Source organism: Peromyscus californicus, unplaced genomic scaffold (assembly GCF_007827085.1).
Source record: "Peromyscus californicus insignis strain IS unplaced genomic scaffold, ASM782708v3 Scaffold_10__1_contigs__length_136768540, whole genome shotgun sequence".
Lineage (NCBI taxonomy): Eukaryota > Metazoa > Chordata > Mammalia > Rodentia > Cricetidae > Peromyscus > Peromyscus californicus.
Window position 1 is genome coordinate 131,101,171 of NW_026294391.1, and position 22,255 is coordinate 131,123,425.

Below are 22,255 nucleotides of genomic sequence, written 5' to 3' on the forward strand. Positions count from 1 at the left end.
GGAGTTAAAAGAGCAGTCTCCAGCAATGGTTTAACCATAGACATTCTCTTTGAATTCATGGAGGTCCAGTGTAGCTAGAGTTTTACTGCCTGGCCCACAGTCAGGACAAATCTTTGTCACCTGCCAGTCCCACAGCCGCTCAGACTCAACCAAGTAAACACAGAGACTTATATTGCTTACAAACTGTATTCATCTTTACGTGGCTTATTTTTTATATTAATTTTATTGTCTCTTTAAAGACTTTTTTTAAAACTTTGTATTTGTTTATATAACTGTATATATCACCTTTTTTGTCTCTTTCAAGCCTACGTATATTTTACACACATTGTAAACTATTACTTCTGAATCTGTCTTATTGTGAATCAATTGCTTTAAACTGCAGCAGCTGTAGCTGCTGGCTCCACCCACTTCAGCTTCCCAACATGGCAGTGGTAGTTTACTGGCAGCTCTGGGAGCTATCATGGGTCTATGCTTTTATCCAAGCAGCGTGTAGCCCAGAAACCTCTTTTTTTGTTTTATACTAGCAAAGTCTAAATCCACCATGCAGCTTAATGTGCCACTTGCAGAGGCCTCATTCCTGCCATACTGCAGGTCGAGCGTACAGGCCAGGAACCCGCCAGTAGCTCAAACTGGCAGCTGCCGCTCATTTGAGAGAGACAATTAGGAACTGTTTTTAGCTCCATTTTAAAATCTTTTTTCTCAGTTTTTAGGTGGAAACTCTTGCCACCACGTTGGACGCCATTTGTAGCTAGAGGTTTCCTGCCTGGCCCACAGTCAGGACAAATCTTTGCACCCGCCAGTCCCACAGCCGCTCAGACCCAATCAAGTAAACACAGAGACTTATATTGCTTACAAACTGTATGGCTGTGGCAGGCTTCTTGCTAACTGTTCTTATAGCTTAAATTAATCCATTTTTATAAATCTATACATTGCCACATGGCTCGTGGCTTACCAGCATCTTCACATGCTGTCTGTCATCATGGCGGCTGGCAGTGTCTCTCTGACTCAGCCTTCCACTTTCCAGCTTTATTCTCCTCCTTGTCCCGCCTATGCTTCCTGCCTGGCAACTGGCCAATCAGTGATTTATTTATTGACCAATCAGCAACAGTCCAGAGTCATAGAAATCTGTTCTACCAAGCTCTTTCTCCAACTGCTTCCCCAGTTCAGGAATTATGCCACACTAGATATGATCAGATTATAACCAAGGGCTCAACTATTAATAAAACTATGTTAGTAAAATTTTAAGTGGTGGCAAGACCTCAGGAATTTACAAGTTTCCACAAAGATCCTGCTCCAAGCCATAAATTGACTTGTGACTCATTAGACCTAGATAGGTTGCTATTTGCTATAGATTTGAGGTTCTTCCTCCATGAATAATTTAAGACAAATTACAATATCTTGAAGTTGATCAGCTGAGTAAGATTCTAGTTCCATATGTCCTCCCTGAGGCTTCAGAGCTTCTCAAAGATTTGAAGACAACTGAGATGTTTCAATTGTCTCCACCATGAATTCTTTGACACTGATTGACTCTGACCTAAATACAGGGCACTAAGGGAAGATCTTCTGAGTAGGTACAAATTGACCAGATCAGTGGTTCTCAACCTGTGCATTATGACATCTTTGTGGGTTGAACAACCCTTCAGAGGGGTTGCATATTACATATCCTGTGTATCAGATATTCACAATACAATTCATAACAGTAGTAAAATTGCAGTTATGAGGTAGCAATGAAAATAATTTTATGGTTGGGGGTAACTACAACATGAGGAACTGTATTAAAGGGTTGTAGCATGAGGAAGATTCAAAACCACTGGCCTAGACCAAACAAAACACTCCCAGTGTATTTGGTGCAGTGGAGAAGAGAATAGGAGACTCCCCCTATTCTTTCCCATTGATCTGTTTTGTTCTCACCCTCCTGAAACTCTCTAGGTGGTTAGCAACCATATCCTCCATCTGCCCTGCCTTGCCAGTTCCAGTCCATAACACCCCACCATACAGAGAGAGAGAGAGAGAGGGAGAGAGGGAGAGAGGGAGAGAGAGAGAGAGACTGATAAGCATTTCTCTCTAACTCTTTATTTTATTTGTATCTATTCTTTATTCTCCAAGTAGTTAAAGTGATGATGCAATGTTGGACAAAGGAACAGAGAAAGGGAATGAACCTTTGTGATTGCTCTAGAGTCATCAGCACACTACTTAGTAAGACCTTCTATAGGCTTTTGTTCCACTATCTTCTCTGAAATCAAATCTTGACTTTCTGGTATGTTATTGGACTTTTCAAAGGATTTTAAAATTCAGGAACTTGGTTCCAATAAATTGCTCTTAGGAGGTAACACGGCCTGTTTTCTATAGATAAATTCCAGTTTCGATCAATTATTTTCTTCACAAAAACCCACAAAGTACACAAATTGAAATTTGCATCAGAATTGAATATGATCCCGACTCTTAATGTTTTACTATACTGTTGCTTTTCAAATGTGCATCACATTCTACTAATGCAAATTTAAGAGTTTGAGTACTGAACTAGTCATCTGAATGAAGAGCCCAAGATGATGATATTTGATCTACACTTGGGTATGTTTACGTGCTGGACATTGCAGGTGTGTTACATTTTTCTTTAAGAGAGCTGGCCTAAGGAATAAGGAAACATGACTCCAGGCTGAGCAAGGCTATACAGGCCTTGGTCTTCATCATTAGAAATAAAGTGGTCTTGTATACAGACATACTATCCTGAATGTTCCTTGTCTCATCTGATCTTGGAAGCTAAGCAGGTTCTGGCCTGGTTGGCACTTGGATAGGAGACATACATGGTTTTTTAACCCAAGGCTGGTAGTTTAGAACAGACTTCATGAACTCAGAAATCTGAGGAGCTAGGCTAGGTGGTCTATCAGAATATATTCAATTGCTGGTAGCAGACAAACCAGTTCACTATGGCTTAGACAAAAAATAATTAATAATTAATTTAAAATGTATCTTACTGACTCCTATGAGGGAAAGTGCAGCAGTTGGGTAGCTTCAGGTTGCTCTAAATCATCAGCTTAACCCTGTCACCAGAGATGTGTAACTATCTTTTAGACCTTCCCTCCTCCTACAGCTAGCTCCCCCTTGTGGGCACACTGTAGCTGTCTGCAATTCCAGGCACTGCCCCCTTCCTCCTGCCCCCAGTTCAAAGAACCCCATTCTAGTCTCTAGTCAGAGGAACAAGGGAAATTCTTTCTCAGATGTCCCTGGACTTCAGGGATTTATTGGCTAGAAAGGATAATATGCATACTATGCAGCTTTCTGTCAGCAAAACTGAATGCCCCACCTCTAGAATCTCAGGTGGGATAAGGCTCCTCCCAAACATTTTCTGGGCATGAAGCTAGTGGGTGAAACCACTTGAATGAGAATGGGTGGAGGAATCTAGAGAAGGAAGACATATTTGATGATGAATAGGCCACCTACCAGCCACCATGTACTGCTGCAGTCAGTCTTAGTGACTGTCCTGATGCATTCACTCCCTTTTGCCATGATCTCACTTTCCCAAATGCTCAACCCTATGGAAATCAAATTTACCCTTTGGGCTCAGTCTCCAATTGAGAAACCCTAGGGATGTGCCATCCTCAGAACTGGTTCTGTATGTGTCTCCTTGTGTTCCAAGGACCCTTAATTTCCAAGCTCATCTGAATAGAGAAGGAATAGGAATATGGATAAAAAAGGAAAATTTTCTGTACTGAAAGTTTTTCCTATGTCCTGCCTGGTCCATAGCCATTCAGACCCAAGTAAACACACTGCTCGGCCATTAGCTCAAGCCTACCCCTGACTAGCTCTTACATTTAAATTCAGCCCATCTCTGTTAATCTATATGTTGCCATGTGTTCTGTGGCTTTACCTGTGTGCCATTACATTCTGCTCCCTGGATGGCAGGCTGGCATCTCCTGACTCAGCCTTCTTCTTCCCAGAATTCTCTTCTCTGCTTATCCTGCCTATACTTCCTGCCTGGCTACTGGCCAATCAGCATTTTATTTACCAACCAAATCAGAGCAACACACATTCACAGCATACAGGACGACATTCCCATCAATTTTCTGATTTGAAAAGGTGAAATTGAAAAGCAACATTGAGTGTCCACTGAATCATAATCCCTGAAGCTCTGCTGAGCAGGATCAGTTGCCTCTTGCTTCTCTGAGGCTCAATCTCCTTTGGGGTTGTACTACTTTGTTAAAATGTAGGTGACTAGGTCCCACGTCTAAAATTTCTGATTCCATAGGACAATGTGGGACCTAGGAATTTTTATTTTCAATGGGTTTCCAAGGGATGCTGCTGCATCTGCTCCAACTCTTCTACTTTGAAAACCTCTAGGGTGAACAATTGTAACACAAATCTTAAATGGTCTTATTAATAAAAAAAAAATACTCAGTGCCAGTAATTGGGGTGAATTCTGAAAGTTCAGAGAGACAGAACAAGCCACAGCTAACCTCACCTTGCCAACTTCTCAGCTGATCTCGTTTCTTCAGACTAGAAGCCTCTGAGTCTTCATTCAAATTGATCTCAGCTGAACTGCTGCTAAAAGCCTAAAAGCTTAAAAGCCACTAGTTCCTGGTCCTCACACCTTATATACCTTTCTGCTTCTTGCCATCACTTCCTGGGATTAAAGGAGTGTGTCACCATGCCTGGCTGTTTCCAGTGTGGCCTTGAACTCACAGAGATCCAGATGGATCTCTGCCTCCCAAGTGATAGGATTAAAGGTGTGTGTGCCACCATTTTCTGGCCTCTATGTCTATCTAGTGGCTGTTCTGTAGGGTGCACAATATATTGGGGGACACAATATCACTACCAACAATCCCTGTGAGCCCTTCCAGTTTTGATATTTAGAACTCTAGAATTTTGTACTGGTTTAAAACACATGGTTTCTAACTGGAGCATACCAAATTATACCACGTGAAGATGTGGAACTATCTTGAAGAACACCTTAGGGCTCCTATAGAAATACAAATTATACCTACTGGTCAACCTTTTCTGGTCCCTCCCCAGCCTTACTCTCCCCAGCCTTGTATAACTCTGCCACTTGACTCTTATTTCAATGAGATCATCTGTTTGGGATTCCCTGTACAAGTAAGACCATGGAATATTTGTCATTCTGGTCTTGTCTTATTTCAGTTAACATAATCTCCAGTTCCACCCACATTGCCACAAATAATTTTTCATTCCTTTACTTGCTGAAGATATTCCATGCAGATGTATACTGTATTTTCTTTACCCATTTATCTGATGATGGACACTATTATTAGTGATGCTACAATAGCATGGCAGCGCAGATGTCTCTTCAACATAACTAAGTTCATTTCTTTTGGCTGTACATCTAGTGGTAGGATAGCTGGATGATGCAGTAACTGTATTCCAAAAATTTGAGGAATATTTATATTGTTTTATATAATGTTTGTACTAATTACCATTTCCTCCAGCAATGTGCAAGACTTCCAGTTCTTCCATTTACTGTGGCACTTGTTCTCCTTAGCCTCTTTGATAACAGTCATTCTGGCTGTAGTGAGGTGATATTTCATTATGGTTTGGATTCACAATGTTTAGTAATATTGAACCAAATACCAGCTGGTCATTTGTACTTCTTCCTTGGAGAATGGTCTATTTAGCTGGACGTCGGGTTTCTCAGTTGTTATTTTGTTGTTGTTGTTGTTGTTTTTAAGAAAATGTTTTGTTTTGCTTTGTCTCTGTTGTGTTTTTAAGTTCAGCCCCATATCAGATGTACATATGCATACTGTTTGATCATTTGCTATGCTGAAGCTATTTTAATACTCTGCCTATTATAGATAAATTTCTAAACAGTCTTATTAAATAAGAAACACAGAGCCAAATACAGGGGTAATAGCTGAAGAGACCAGAGAAATAGTGAATAGCCACGACTAGCCTTAGCTTACCACCATGCAGTAGCTTCCCCAGAGAGAGCTTCTTCCTATCTAACCTGTGCTTTTATTGCCTTCCTGTTCTGCCTTCTCATTGGCTCTAAGCCCACCCACATCACTTCCTCGTCACTGTCTGTCTACACAGACCTCCAGTTCTCTATGGTTGGTACTGGGATTAAAAGTATGTATCATCACACTTGGCTGTGTCCTTGACCACACAGAGACTCTGCCTGCCATGTGATCGGATTAAGGGCGTGTGGTACCACTGCCTGACTTCTGTTTATGGCTCGCTATGTGACCTCTGATCTCCAGGCAAACTTTATTTATTAACATACAAATAAAATATCACATTTCAGCACAAATAAAATATCACCACAGCCTACTTTTGCCTTTTGGATCCTAACCCCAAAAACTGTCCATTCTAATTTTCTGAACCTCCCCCTTATGTTCATTCTAATAGTTTCATAATTTCAGGTCTTACATGTGAGAACACCTTTATAATTTTTTCAGATACCTTTATATTTTTTTGAGCTGGCTTCCAACTCACTATGTAGCCAAGGATGACCTTGAATTTCCGATCCTCCTTCCTTTACCTCCCAAGTGTCAAGATTACAAATTTATGATCACATGCCCACTTTCTGCATTCCAAGTAATAAAATCCAGGGCTTCCTGAGTATTAGGCAAGTAATTGAACTACATCCCCAGACTCCACTTAAGACTTTAATACATTTTGAATTAGCTTTTTGTAACTGAAACTTAGGGATTTACCTGCATTTTTTGTAGGTGGATACCCAGATTTCCTAATACCATTTATTGAAAAGACTGTTCTTTTCCCAATGTACATCCTTACCACTTTTGTTGAAAATCAGTTAGATATAAGCAGATAAATAGATAGGTAAGTAGGTAGGTAGGTAGGTAGGTAGGTAGATAGATAGATAGATAGATAGATAGATAGATAGATAGATAGATATGGTTTTTATGGTTTCTATTCTGTTATCTTAGTTTATATGTTTGTTATGTGCTTGTTGCTATGCCAGTAACATGCTGCTTTAATTACTGTAACATTTTAGCCTGTTAACAACTCCTGCTTTGTTCTTTTTGATCAAGGTGGCTCTAGCTATTTGTAGGTTTGAGTAATTCCATACAATCCTTAGAATTGTTTTTGCTAATTCTATCAAGAATAGCATCTGACTTTTGATAAACGTTGCATTGAATGTAAATCACTTTGTGTAGCATGGGCATTTTACAATATTGATTCTTCTAATCTATGAACAAAAGATGTCATTTTAATTTTATCTTCTTCAGTTTTTCTCATCAATGTTTAAAATGTATCATGATAGAGGTCTTTTGCCTCCTTAGTTAAACTTGTGCATAGGTACTATTTTTAATCTACTGCAAAGGGGATTTATTTCTTGATTTCTATTTCAAATAAATTATAATTCTTATGTAATAATGCTGATCATTTTTGTGTGCTGTTTTATATTCTGCAACTTTGGTAAATTTACTTAGTATAAAAATAGCTTTGGAAGTTTCTATATGTAAGATCATATCACTTGAAAACAGTGACATCTGACTTCTTTTAGAATTTGGATGTGTCCTAGATAGGACTATTTTGAATAAAGTAGTAAAAGTGGCCAAGTATGCTTGTGCATGGCTGTAATCCCAACACTCAAGAAGCAGAGGCTTCAGAATTGAGAATGCAAAGCTAACCTGGGCTACATAACATGACTTTAACAATAACAAACCACCAAAAAAAAATGGTGAAAGTGAGCATCCTTACCTTGTTGTACAGACATTGGAGAGGATGTTTTCAACTTTTTCCCATTTCATGTAGGTTAATGCTGGTTTATCATGAATGGCCTTTGTGATATTGAGGTATGTTTCTTCTCTGGCTGATTTGATCAATATTTTTATCATGAACAATGTTGGATTTTATCATGTGCCTTTTCTACATTCATTAAGAAGATCAAATGATTTTTATACTTTCTTCTGTTGCTGTTGTGTATTGTGTTTATTAATTTGCTTATACTGAACCATCCTTTGCATCCATTTTATAAGTTCCGTATGGTTATGGTCAACAATCTTCTAAATATGCTGTTATACTTGTATGCTGATGGTTTGTTGAGGATTTTTATAAAAAACAGTATTTATTTGTTTAGGGTGTTTATCTGGTTTGGAAATCAGGTTATTGTTAGCCTCATGTGATGTGTTTAGAAGAATCCCTTCTTCCTTGATTTTGGAAATAAGAAAATTGGCTTTATTTAAACCATAAAACTATATAGTCTTTCATTTTTCTTTAATGGAGCACATTTATATTGCTGATTGAATCTATCCTCTTGCTATTGGTCTGTTCAGGTTTTCTGTTATTTGTGATTCTGTGCTGGTAAGATATATATGTCTATTAAGAATTTGTCTATTTTCTAAACTACCAAATTTCTTACTATATAGTTATTCATAATAATGCCTATTCTGTATTTATGTGGTGTTGGTTGTAACATCTTGTATTTCATTTTTTTAATTTTATTTATTTGTGTCTCCTTTTCTTAACCTACCTGTCTGTTTTATCTTTTTTAAAAAAATATTGTTGTTACTGCTACTGCTGCTGCTGTTGCTGTTATTATTATTATGTTTGCATGATATGGGAGAGCACATGCCACAACACATATGGAAGTCAGATAACATATTTGTGGAGTGGGTTCTCTCCTTTCATCTTTATTTGATTTCCAGGATTGAACTCAGATCACCAGGCTTTCATAGCAAGCTCCATTACCCATTGATTCATCTCACTGGCTCTCTTTTGTCTTCTCAAAGAATCATCTCTGTTTCATTGATCATTTTGACTACATTTTCTTAGCCTCTATTTCTTTGGGGTTTTGTTTTGTTTGTTTGTTTGTTTTCTGATTGGAGTTTTAATTTTTTCCTTCTAAATTTAGGTTCAGTTAGTTTTAGCTTTTCTAGTTCCTTGGGATGCCGTATTGGAGATCTTTCTCTTATTTGATATGGGTGTTGATTGTTATAAATTTCCCTCTCAGTAGTGCTTTGGATGTATCCCATTGATTGGATCTTCATTTTCACATGTTTCAAGGAAGTTTAAATTTTCTTCTTCAGGGTTGGAATGATATCTCAGTGATTAAGAGCACTGTTTGCCTTTCCAGAGAACCTGGATTCCATTCCCAGTACCCACATGATGGCTCATAATCATCTGTAACTCCAGTTCCAGGAGATCTGATGCCCTCCTCTGACTTCTGTGGGAATTGCACATATGTGGTGCACAGACATACAAGCTGGCAAAACACTCATATACATATAATAATAATAATAATAATAATAATAATAATAATAATAAATGAAAACTTTTCTTCTTGATTTCTTCCTTGACTCATTAGGTATTTAAAAGCAAGTTATTTAATTTCCATGTGTTCATAGTTTCAAATATTTCTCTTTTTCTTGATTTCTGACTTTATTAAATTATAATTAGAAAAAAATATCCAATATAATTTAAGTTCTTTTAAATTTATCGAGACTTATTTTATGGAGTACTGTATAGTCTATACTATTTAATGCTTTTATTATTAATCTCTCCTAGATAATATTCTGCACAGAGTAAAATGTGTATTCTATAGCTGTTGGAATGGGATGTTCTATAGATAACTATTAGGTCCATTTGATCTCAGTTGAAATTTAACTCCACCATCTATTTCTTGATTCTCCATTTGGATGATCCATTCATTGTTGAAAGTAAAGTGTTAATGTCTCCAATATTATTGTATTGGAGTCTAGCTCTCCCTATAGGTCTATTAAAATTTGAATTATACATTTGCACATTCAGATATCCAGTGCATGTGTTCATCAACTTTCTGTCATTGTGCCACAATACTAGATACAACCAAAAAGGAGGAGAGATGTATTTTGGCTCACAGTTTCCAAGGTTTCTGTCCACAGTGGCTTGGCACCCATTGCTTTGCACCTAGAGTGAACCTGAAAATCAGAGGGAGAGTGAATGGTGGAACAAACTATTTCACATTCTTGTGTCTAGGAAGCTAAATCAAGAGGAATGAGCCAAGGCCCCAAATACCTTCAAGGACACGCCCCCCACACACACACATACACACTCATACACACAATGACTTTAGTTCCTATAACTATACCCTACTCCAAAAGATTCCACCACCTTCCAATAGCACCATGAGCTGGAGGGAGAGCCTTCAACTGATGAGTTTAGGTGTTAATGAGCTGTTAAAATCCAAACCCCTTAGACACTAGATGATAACCTTCCCTTATCTCTTTTTACTGTTTTGGATTTAAAAATCTATTTTATTTGATGTAAGTATGACTGCTTCCTCTTTTTTTGTAATCCTTTTTACATGAAATGTTCTTATCTCATCCTCTCATTTTTAGTATATGTGTGTTCTTAAAGATAAATTAGTTTCTTGTAACCAATATGTGATTGGGTCTTTCATTTTTATCAGTCTTATCATTCTATGCATTTTAATTAGATAATTTGATCCATTTACATTTAAGGTAATTACTGGTATGTAAGATCTTACTATCATTGTTATTTAAAGTTATTTTCTAATCATATTGTAGTCTATTTTCCCCCCTCTCCTTTGTGGCTATCTGGATAAATCCAATCATGTGTTTGGTTCCTGATTTATATCTGAGTTTCCTATTATAGATATTTACTTTATGGCTACCATGAGGCATATAAAAATAATTTATTTTCTAAATGTTAGTTTCTTAGCATGGTTGTAAAGATTAACTACAGAATCAAAAGAGTAAGAGAAAATATACTAAGAACACTTTCCATTTGCACTCCATTTCTCCTCATATTTTGAATCTTTGATACTCCACTTTATGACTTTGTGTATTGCTCATCTTTTAGTATATTAATATATTCATATTTTTCATTTTTGCTTTAGTCTTCATCCTAAGGCTATGAATAATTTATGTACCATGCTTACAGAATTAGATAATTCTCGCTTTCTATAATTATACTTCCTTTTGAATGTTGAATTTTCACTCATTAGTATCTTTTGCTTTAGTGTTTACTTGTGTGAAAGGTCTCAGAAAGATCTGCTCTCAGCTTCTGCTTGGGAATGCTTTTATCCCTTCTTCCTTTTCTAGAAAAGATAGCTCTACTGGGTATAGTATGCTCAGCTAACAGATTTCTTTTTCCTTTATTACTGTAATAATTTCCCCACCATTTGAGACCTTGTTTATAAGATAAGGGTAGGCAAAGTTGAGTTAAATTTGATGGGAGCCATTTGGCCTTTCTCTGCCTGGATACTTGAACCCTTCTCTAGGGCTAGAAAACTTTCTAGTGCTATTATTCCTTTATATAAGATGTCCACTCCTTTGGCATTCTCAGGTCTTTCTTGAACACCCAAGTATTTGCTCTTTTTATACTATCCCAAAGCTTTCACAAGCTTTCTTCATTCTTTTTCACTCTTATATTCTCCAACTGCTTATTTTCAAGTCACCTATCTTCAAGTTGACCACTTCTTCTGTTTAGTCTATCCTGCTTTTGTTGTGTTTTTTGTTGTTTTTTAATTTTGCTGAATGTATTTTTCAGCTCAAGAATTTCCCTTCAATTTTTAATTGTTCCCATCTTTTTGTTAAGATTCCTTATTAGATTATCAACATGTTTTCTTTAAGCTCATTGAGTTTTCTTTAAACAAACAGGTGTTTTAATTCTCTGTCTAAGCTATATCCCATACTGATTGCTCTCTGATTAGTTTCTGGTACCTCATTTTCAATACTAAATGAAGTTATATTTTCCTGAAAGCCCTTGACGCTTGTTGCATGTGCATCACCTTGGCATTAAAGGTTTAGTTATGTATAACAGCTTTAGTTGTGCCTGTCTTAAGAGAATTCTAAGCAGGCTGCTTATTTTCACAGTGACTGCAGTTACTCCAGCGCTTCAGCACTGGGTAACATCCAGGCCCATATTTGCTAAGAGTCTGCTGTTGATGCATTGTCAACTTTTTTAGTACTATAAGGCAATTCACATGCTGATTTGTCCCAAATACGCTATTGGCATTTCTTAAGAAAGAACAGGCATGGGGGCCAGAGAGATGGTGCTGCTGGTAAAGGCACTTGTCACCAAATGTGACAACCTGAGTTCAATTCCTGGGACCTACGTGGTAGAAGGAGAGAACCAACTTTCACAGGTTGCCCTGTGATCTCTACATATGTGCTCTGCTATGAGAATACCCACACAATACACATACATGCACACAAAATTACTTTGGAAATGTAATGAAAATAGAGTTGTGAAAGAAAAGGAAAGTACCAAGAAAAAATAATCTGTCCCAGCATGTATCTCTCTGGGGCCAGGGTACACACAAATATCTCTCCTATAGTTGCTGGCCTATCACTATATACTAGTATTTTGCCTGGATCCAGGAATTTTTGTGAATGGACCAGCCTCAGACTTCTACCATGGCTATTCATACCATCATGTTGTGTCATACCCCAACCCCACAACCTGATAAGATCATTATAACTCCAGGGTAGAACTAAAGGCCACAATTTCCTGATCCACCTATTATTGAGGTAGACACATGTCCCCAGATGGCTGCAACTCATTCCAGGCAATGCTAGCTGGAATAGATATCTGGCCATGTATCTTCACCTAGCCCTGGAGCTATCCCAAAGGCTCTGTCCACAGGCCTTTAGTGTCTGCCCACTGTTAAGTTTCATCAGCCTAGTGTAAAATTTGATAACTGAGTTTTCTGCTTTATGCCATTATCTACCTCTGATGAATGGAATCTTGGGCCTTGCTCTGTAGTAACCACTTACCAAGTTGAGAGCTGGAAGAAGCCAGTGTTGCTGAGAAGGCAGTATTCCAGAATTCTGGACCCAAAGAGGACTAGGTGTCAGCATCAAGTGCTCTCTAGGATCTTGCTGGCTCTTCCAATCTGGCTTCAGCTTGCTTGACTACCTGGGGAAAACAGTGTGACCTCTCCTTTCTCTACAGAGAATGATACCTGAATAGGTGACCCAGTGCTGCCCCTCATGTTAGAAAAAGAGATGGGAGAGGTCTGAAGGAAGAAGCAGAAGACAAGGTCTTCACTGGAAGTAGAAAGGAAGGATTTTAGGCAGCCATGATATAGGAGTCTTAGCAAACCACCTGCCTGGGTGTCTGAAGATACATTCCATGGGAAGAAGACAGACCCCATATCCTAAGCATGAGTTGATTGACATTCCAGACCAGAACTGAGAGTGCCGGCACCAGGCACATTCCCAACCTCTTGCTGATAATGTGCAACTTCAGGCCCACAGCTTTAAATTTCATGCCCCACTCCAAACCTACTGCACCTGGAATAGCTCCAGAAAGACAAATGATTGGCACAAAATACCAAAGTGACTTTTGAAGCTCTAAATTTGAGTTGTTCCTTTGACATAGCAAAGTGCTATGTCTTTACTACTGCCAGGAATCTCAAGGAAATCCGTTGTAGAATGTATGCTGTAGATATGAAAGAGAGTATAAAACATAGGCTATCAACCAAGGGAAGAAATAAACATTGAAAATAGCCTAGAAGTTTCCTGGGTACCTACTCTCTGAGAGACCACACTTAGTGCTGACTTCCCAGAGGCAACTCCAGAAGTAACTCTAGACTCTGGGGGAGTTATGAGAGCACTGTAGTTTCCATTCACAAAACCAGTCTTCCACACATGGTTCTTACACAGGCTTTATGTTCATCTGTACTAATTTTGACATGAGGACTTTGTGGGGGTTTTTTAATGTGCTTATTGCTTTCTCATTCCAAGAGTAATCTGTTCTTTTGGAACTGAACTAGAAAAATGCAGAAAATTATTTTTAAAAACCAATAAACCTCAAGGAATAATAAAAATATATAAATATGAATATATAATAACCCAAGGATAACTCCTGCTAGCCTACTAGAATACAGCATTTTATTTTTTTCTATACAGATATATATCTATATTTCTCATTAGCATATTGTTATCAGACTGCATATATAACTTTTCCTCCTTTATTATGAAACATAGCATGGCTGTGGAATGGTGTGGAAGATCTATATACACTGAGTAACAGGAAGTAAAAAGTAGAAAACTTGTATCCACAGATCAGATTGGAGAAACGAAATACTGGCCCTACTATGTCCCCAATGACCACAGTCCACCCACCACATGAGGATCCTCATTACCCTAATGCTAAGAGAATCATTCTCATTCTTTTCTAGATAGTTTCACTACTATCTAGGGTTTTTTTTGTTTTTGTTCTTAGCTCAGACTGGCCTAAAACTCATAGCACTCAGACTTGCTCAGCCTCCCAAGTGCTGGAATCATAAACATATGCCACTACACTCCGCTAAAAGAAGTGACAAGCCACTACTAGCTGAAGGCCTCCAGAGGAAAGAAAGCTGAGTTTTCCCAGTGCTCCTTTGTCCCTTGCTTCACTTTAAGGGAAAGTGAGAACTAAGAACAAAACAAACCTAAGAAGAGATAAGAGTTCCTACCTCCATGCTGGGATATGGGGCAAAATTGTGGACAGAATGTCAGGCTTGCAGAAGAGATGGGGCAAGCAAAGGATCAAGCCTCATCTCTGCCAGGGTTGGGGAGAGGCACATACTCATGGATACAGAGACCTGCTTATTTCTTCAATACCTTTCAGCCAACAGCCACCCCATTCCTCTCACCTCCCAGTACCAGAGTAACTTGAGGCTCCTATTCTAGAGCATGGTGAAGATTTCAGCACATAGACCAAGTTGTTTTGCCATGTTCCCCTCTGCTGACTTGTGATTCACCTTCTTTGAGGCTAAGTAGTCAGTCTGCTCTGCTCTATCTGCATGGTGTTTGTTTGAGGGGTTTGTTTGGTGGTGCCACTACTGCAATTGTTTTCGAATGTGGTCTGGCTATGCATCCCAAATTGCACTGGGACCCTGGGTCTAAGCAGTCCTCTGACCTCTCTTTCTCTTCTATTGGAGCTATAGTGGTGCCTGGCAGGTCTGCTTTTTAGCTTCACAAATTATGGTGCTATTATCTCCTCTCTTAACTTCCCTTTCCTGATGGGAATTTGTTTTTAACAGCAAAATTAAACATAGAGGCTTGCTGAAGTTTCATGGATCTTTGGGAGGGAATGAATTTAGATGCATTAGATCTGCTGTTTAAATCCGGAAGTCTTCAAAGGAAATCCTGCAACTCGCTTCCTTAGTTGTCTGAAGTTGAATGTGGATTGGATGGCTCCTTCAAAACCCAGGGCCTATGAGCAGTGCTTACTCTGCCCAGCAAGGGGACAGAAGGAACATGAAGTTGGTAGACTACCTCATCTTAAAGCACAATGATTAGAAGCCTAGGGTTTGGTTTCGTTTTTTAAGTCAGACCCTGGCTTAGCCTCCAGCTCTGCTACTTGCTCAACACAGGTTTTTCAGCTAGCTGCAATCACGAGAGAAAGAGATGATATTCAATTTTGACTCTGGATGACTGGAAGATGTCTGTGTAGCTAAGGTGCGTGTTTTCTGCTTTTTATTGGATGGGGAACAGAAACTGCACCATATAGCCTAAAACTGTAATACAAAGAAAAGAGATTGTTGGGGACATTTTAACTCCCAGAGGTTTCTAGTCATAAGATCAATCTATTGTTATATGTGAGATACATTTATAGGATAGCATCTCTTCCTTTGCTTTACTTTGTGCTTCAACTGGGGGTTGTAGTGATCTTCAAAGTGCCTGCTGCTACGTTGCTGCACCTAAGTGAGTAGTTCTAGGCCACTTATGATTGTGGTACTAAAATAGAGCTGCCGATACCATTGAGCCATCTGCTGTAGTTGGTTCCATGTACCATCTTCAGGCTTTTCTGCCTGATAGACTACTAGGGCACTGTAAGCATATGCTCGTGTTGATGGAGGTCCATTTCTTTATGTTTTTCCTTATTATTGTCTGAGAATTTCATACATGCATAAAATGTGATTTGATCACATCTACCCCCATTCCTCTAATTCCTCCCCTGTCCCCCCACTCAACATTGTTCACTTCCAATATCACATACTCTTTTTTTTAACCCGTTAAATTCACTTGGTGTTGCCTACATGTGCATGTGTAGTGCTTACACAGGTCTTGGACATATACTCACAGCTACTGTGAGTTCCTGTGTGTGACTGCCCTGTTGTCTGGAAAATTCTGTATTATGTACTCATCTACTACCTTTGCTCTTACAATCTTCCACCCAGAGCTTTTGGGGGAAGGGGTGTGAAATAGGTGTCCCATTTAAGTCTGAGCACACATAGTCTCTTATTCTCTCCATGTTAACTAATTCTGGGTCTCCATGTCAATCTCTTTCTATTGCAAAAAGAAGCTTCTCTGATGAGGGTTAAGAAATGCAGTAATCTATGAGAATAAAAATAATTTAGGAGACCATTTAATACTATGCTCATCTGACACACTAATAGTGGTAGTTTCTCCCCCAGCATCTATGGACCTCACCAGCCATGGAGTTTGGACCATTATTAACAACACCAGGATAGCTTTACCTTATAGAGGAGGCCTTAAATCCAATCAGAAAGTAGTTGTGCCACACTATAACATCTGCGCCACTATTGTACTTGTTGCCATATCTTGCCAGGCCACTACTATTGAAGCTCACAGCATTCATAGGTGAATGAGATTAAGGATTCCTTTTCTCCTTTAGTAGCATGCGCAGTATCTTCCATCTTATGAATGCTAGTCAGTAGGGATGAAGCTTCCAGATCAGTACGAGCTTGATTTCTCCAGGTTCTATAACTCAGGTATATAGTGTCTTCAACAATGAGGTCTTACCATCAAGTTTAGAAGAGTAACCAAGAGTAATGGTGATAGTCTGTAATTATTAGAAGTCCAGAGGACTCCACTGACCAACAACTCATAAAGAAGTAACCCATGCCTGGCACTGGGCTTTTATTTCATAACTTATGGTGTCTGTAGGAGTCATCCCCCGCCCCCATTATAGGGTAACTCCATTTAAATTCCTTTTATACATGTATAGGTATATATTTTACTAATCTTCTATGATAATAGGTTTCCATATGGTTTATTCAAACATCTTTCATGTTAGTTATCACTCCTCATACTCCCTCTTCTACCTTGCCCTCCCATATCCTACTCCAGGCAAACATTGAAAACCTCCCCCATGACTCCTTACTAGTTTCCTAACTTTGATGGGTAAATGGAAGACCATTCCTTGAGTAATTTCATCACTAACCTTTGCAAGACATGAAATTACAGAGGATTCCTGAGAAACTTAAAAAAAAACTTTCATTCTCTATGAATAAGCCCAATTTCTTGCTTTTACAATCTCGTAAAGGAGTGAGGCAAGTCTTCAGAACCTGAGAAATATGTGTATTTCAGGACTTTACAAACTCTAGTGTTTAAAGGCATGTTTGTAGTCTCACACCTATGATCCCAGCATTATGGAGGTAGAGGCAGGAAGATCAGGCAGGAATTTTAGGTCGTCCTCAGCTATATAGTGGGTTCAGTAAGTTTGAGGACAGTCTCGACCCATAAGAACTTGTTTCTAAAAACCTGCTATAGAATAGTATTCAGAGTTATCAAGGGGCTAAGCATATAGGCATGAAGAGTTGTGAATTCTAGAAAATCAGTTTTCCTCTGTCTCACCCTGATGGCCTCTCTCCAAGGACAAATGAGAGCTTGATGAGCTACCCAAGTAGAGTGGTACTGAGCTGACTAACTGGGACAAATGTCATCAGAATAGCAAAGAAATGTTTGGGCTTAGGAGGGGGATTGTTGGCCTGTTTATTTTAGATAGACATGTATTACTTCTAAAATATTCCAGGTAGTCATTTTCTTATTGCCATATTTAAATATAAATAATTCATTCTTAAAATGACTGGAACCTCCCCTGGAACACCTCATCTATACTTTCACTATAACATTTTTCCACTTCAAAGTTTATTTTCCATATCATAATTTAGTAACTTAGTACATGCTTCATGTGGATTTGGGAATGAAGCAAACCCATGTACACATCTTGCTTTGGTACTAAATAGCTGTGTGACTTTGGGCAATTTAATCTCTCTGGATCTCCATATCTTCATCTGAAAAGTAAAGACTGTAATAGCCCCTACCTTATAGATAGCTATTTGTCAGGACAGGGTGAGATCAAATGTTTAAAGCCCTTGATTTAGTTAGTCCAGGGAGCACAGTAAATGATTGATAAATTTACCGGTATAGTTTTTATTGTTATATCAAGTAATATGCATAGATGGTCACTAAGTATTTCTTGTAGTGAGTTGAATGCATCCAAAAGTTTTTCTTGGATTCAGGGAATGAATATTCCCCTTTCCCCTGGGCTGCTTGGTAGACACAGTGGACCACTTATAGCTCAAAGATGAAAAACAAGAGACACTGCCTGATACAGGAAAAGAAGAACAGCTCCCTATCATGCAGGCTTCCCCTATCCTTTGAGGCATGACTGCTGCTAGACACTTGTGTGCTTGTCAGAGTGTCAAGGCTCTGCTGGCCACCTATTTGAGTTTTGCCTTTGCTAATGTGGGCATCAGGATAAGGTCATTTTAATTTCCTAGCTGAAGGAACTGACATGCATTTCACACACTCAGAACTGGTGAAATTCTTGTCTTGTAAGACAAGATGGCAAGGAAGCTCATGTCCACACTAGCCCCCAAACCTTAAGGCCCTATCCAAGTCTGGTGCAGTGAGGGATGCAGCTCAGAGTACAGCTGATAGGAGGCACATGCTTGACTGGTTTTGCACTCACCTCAGCATGTCTACACACTAGTACCTACAAACCATGGTTGAGTTGTATGTTCTGTTATGAGGGTGGGGTGAGGGTGGGAGGGATTTGAATATGCCAAAATCATTGTCAATGAACCAGCTATCTGACTTAGCTTTATTCCTGCTTCCAATAAGACAGTGATTGCTTAAAGAAGAACATCACTCATTTGAAATCCTTTTATGGGCATTTAGTATTCCCCCAAACCAACCAAAATACATAAAAAAATCATTGGTACAGGGAGGAGGAGATGTCACACAGTAAGTGCATTTTCTGTGGAGAGAGACCATACCTTCCAAATGATCCTCAAAGGAGTCTGTGATCCATAGCAAGCTGAGAGCATAAAGATATTTGGTTTTGTTTCCCCGGACTAGTCGATGTGTATAACCACAATACTCAAAGAACCCAATTAGTTGGTCAGGGCAGTGACAAATCAGTCAGAAGCCTTTTGTGGCCAAACAGCTGATGGATTGTTCAATCGGTTGTTGTAGACTCATGTAGACAAAGCCTGCAAGCTTGGGGAAGCCAGGCCTCCCCAGGTCAGCCTGGGGCGACAGCCCCCATCCTGCCAGGCCCTGGGGAGTGAGTCCTTCCTGCCCGGCAGCTCCTTTGCTCATGAGCTGGCCCGAGTCACCTCCTCGTACAGCACCTCAGAGGCAGCCCCCTGGGGCGGCTGGGATCCGAAGGCCTGGAAGCAGGTGCCTGCTCCACTACTGCCTAGCTGCGATGCTGCAGGTAAGTCTCTCCCCCTTGTGCCTCACTTTCCTCATCTGTCAGCTGGGGCACATTCCCCTGCTCAGCCTGCCAGCCTGCCTCATGGGGATTTGGGAGGGATTCAGGAGGTGACAGCTCTGAAAAGTAGGCCCTTTGCAACCCATAGGGCTCTTTACAACTATGAGGGACTTCTAGTACCTTCTACACTTCTTTCTTAACATTCTTTGGGAAAGTGAAGAACTTAAGCAAGCAGAGCAGCCCAAGCACCTTGACCTTATCTCTAGAAACATTTGGAGATTGCTGAGGGCAATCTCTCCCATTGACACCCACCTTTTAGCACCCCCATTTGCTTATTTGCCTGCCTGCCTGACCCTGTGTCCAGGCTGGGAGGCTGCATCTCCAAATCTCCCACCCAGTGCCTGCCTTTCTGATACCTAGTGAAAATTCAGAAACTCTGCCTCCTGATAGGGATCTGCTATGAGCTCTGCATCCCATACCATTCTTTGGCCTTACTCAAGACTCCTGCTCCAGAAATGGACAGCTGGATCACCCCACTAAAGGACAGGCAGTCTAGTGGGACACATTTCAGTGCTCGATGCCAAGCTTTTGAAAGTTATCTATGAGTTTAGCTCAGCCTCTCTCTCAATTCTTGAGTCTAGAAAGAATGACTTGGCATGCCTTAGAGTCCCATTAGTGGTCATGAGAGCAAAGTGATGGATACCAGCCTTGGCAGAAGATTTCATTTGAACCATAGAGTTATTGTTCTGAGATCTGAAATATCAATGCCCACAGGATATCTGTCCTATCTGTACAGAAACCTGCAGAAGATGGTCATCAAGCTGAAAGGACCTCCTGAGATTCTGGCCTTTAATGGAAATTCTGCTTTAGTACACACAGCTTTGTTCTCTTTATCCTGAGTGCCCTGGCCTGGAAGAACAAACCGTGCTTTCCAGTCAAGGGCTATTGATTTCTCTCTCCCTCAGAGTCACAGCACTCCTTAGCTTCCCCCTCTTCAGCTGAAACCAGAAGAATCTTGTCCAACCCAAAGCTCCCAGGGAAACTGAATTGTCAAAACCCCAGGAGACTCCATCTACTCTGAATGTCATGTTTTCACCTGGTCCTGCCCAGCTCTTTCTTGGCCACAGAAGCCATGTGAGAAGATTACTGCTAGCTTGACTGGAGGATTCCTACTCCCAACATCAGTAATTCTGTGCCAAAGCCAATGCCTTTCATGATGGGGTAAATGCACAGTGGGATCTCCACTTTGAGAGCCAGGTCTGCATTCTCTCAATCCGTGGTCACTAAAACCAGTGGGACAGAGGATTCAGGTACTACAGGGGCAGAAGAAATATAGGTCTCCTCTGCCTGAGGATCATCCCTTGCATTTTAAGCAAACACTGTAAGAATCAGCCATCCCTGATGGACAAAGTTCCTTTAGAAGACTAACTACCTCCAATGATTGACTTGTGTCTTGCTAATTCTCCTGTCTAGTGTAAGCCCCACAAGGGTAGAGACATTCAGTAATGCTCTCATGATGGGAGCAGCTTGGCCCTGAGCACAGCAGCCATAAATATTTGTCAACTGACTTATCTTCCCACATAGTCCTCAGGCAGATAGGATTGGGGGACCTCAGAGTCATGAGCATGAGGGAGTTACTTTCAAGTCTGGCTTCCCAAGTCTACAAAAGAAAATGCTTTTCCTTGTGGGGTAATAAACAAGCCATGCCAGAGCTCATTAACCTTTGGGATGAATAGCCTTCTGTAGCCTAGTGGGCTGGCTTCTGTAGGGGACACTCAAAGGACAGTGCCTGCTGCAAAGGTTGGAGGTGCCTTGTAGGAAATAATGAGCCCTTCTTCTTTCTTTTTCCCTTTCCCTTTCTTTTCCCCTTCCTCTTCCTTTTTCTCATCTCTTTCTCTCATCTCCTTCTTTCCCTCTCCCCCTCATCTCCCTTTCCTCCTCCTCCTCATTCTCTTTTTCTTCCTCCTACTCTCTTCATCCCTCTCCTCCTGTTCCCTATCTTCCATTCTCCTCCTCTTTCTCAGTTCTTTTTATTTTCTTCCCTATCCTCCTCTTCGTCCCTCCTTCCATACTCTATTCCTCTAGAGGATCACAGGGTAGGTAATTTTTGTCTAAATCAGGTCAAAAACCAGGGACTTTTTGTAGGACATATGTCCAATTTTTGCTGGCTTCCATGACCCTATCAACTCAATTTGGAGAGTCCCTTTGTATAACTGTTGAGCTGGTAACACATGATTTTCCCTCTTCAAGGATGAGAGAGAGGAAGCTGTGGCACTGGGGACCACAGGAGACACTAAGATGCTGGTTCGAACTGGTGTAACACAGGTTCACTTCTGGCATAGCCTATGCTGAGATCCATGTTGCTAATAGGCAGTGGCAGCATTGGGCAGCCCAGGCCTTTTGCCTCTCTCTTGCTTGGCACATAAGTCAAGGTACTAGTGTCCTAGAAGTCCCCAGAGACAAGTGGCACTTTATAGCTTCTTGGGTATCAGCATGAAGCTTCCAGAAAGGCAGGGCCTGTTGGTGAATGTGGCTAAATGGGGCTGGGAAAGGTTGTTAGCAAGACTTTCTGTTGGCCCTAACCCTAGGCTTCCTAGCTTGGCCACAGAGGGAAAAACAGTCTTGGGCTCCTACAAGGCCTGCCTGTCAGTGTCCCATACAACAAGATTTGTAGGACAATTGCAGGTCTGGAAACTTGACTCATTTAATGACCTCTCCTTCTGTGCTTAGAAAAAGCCACCAGACCCAGGCTATCTTCACAAGAGGGGCTATTAAGAGTGTACTGTCACCAAGCGGCAATTCTCAGCCACTATTTCCTCCTGGTCACTGAAACCATTTGTCATTTCCTGTTTTCTCCATTTTCCTACAATTCTAA

The 22,255-nt window shown here is 40.2% G+C and overlaps 1 protein-coding gene across 9 annotated transcripts in view; it reads left to right on the forward strand.

The window, feature by feature from the left end:
* The window catches only part of Mamld1 (mastermind like domain containing 1), a 128,776-nt gene that overhangs the window by 99,595 nt on the left and 6,926 nt on the right, over positions 1-22,255 (forward strand). For 3 of the 9 annotated variants that reach the window (XM_052740670.1, XM_052740663.1, XM_052740679.1), the window contains one exon: positions 19,140-19,383. The exons of the other annotated variants lie outside the window; for them this stretch is intronic. In XM_052740670.1, coding sequence (XP_052596630.1) covers positions 19,140-19,383 — 244 coding nt within the window. The remainder of the gene's footprint in view (positions 1-19,139; positions 19,384-22,255) is intronic. 9 annotated transcript variants of the gene reach the window in all.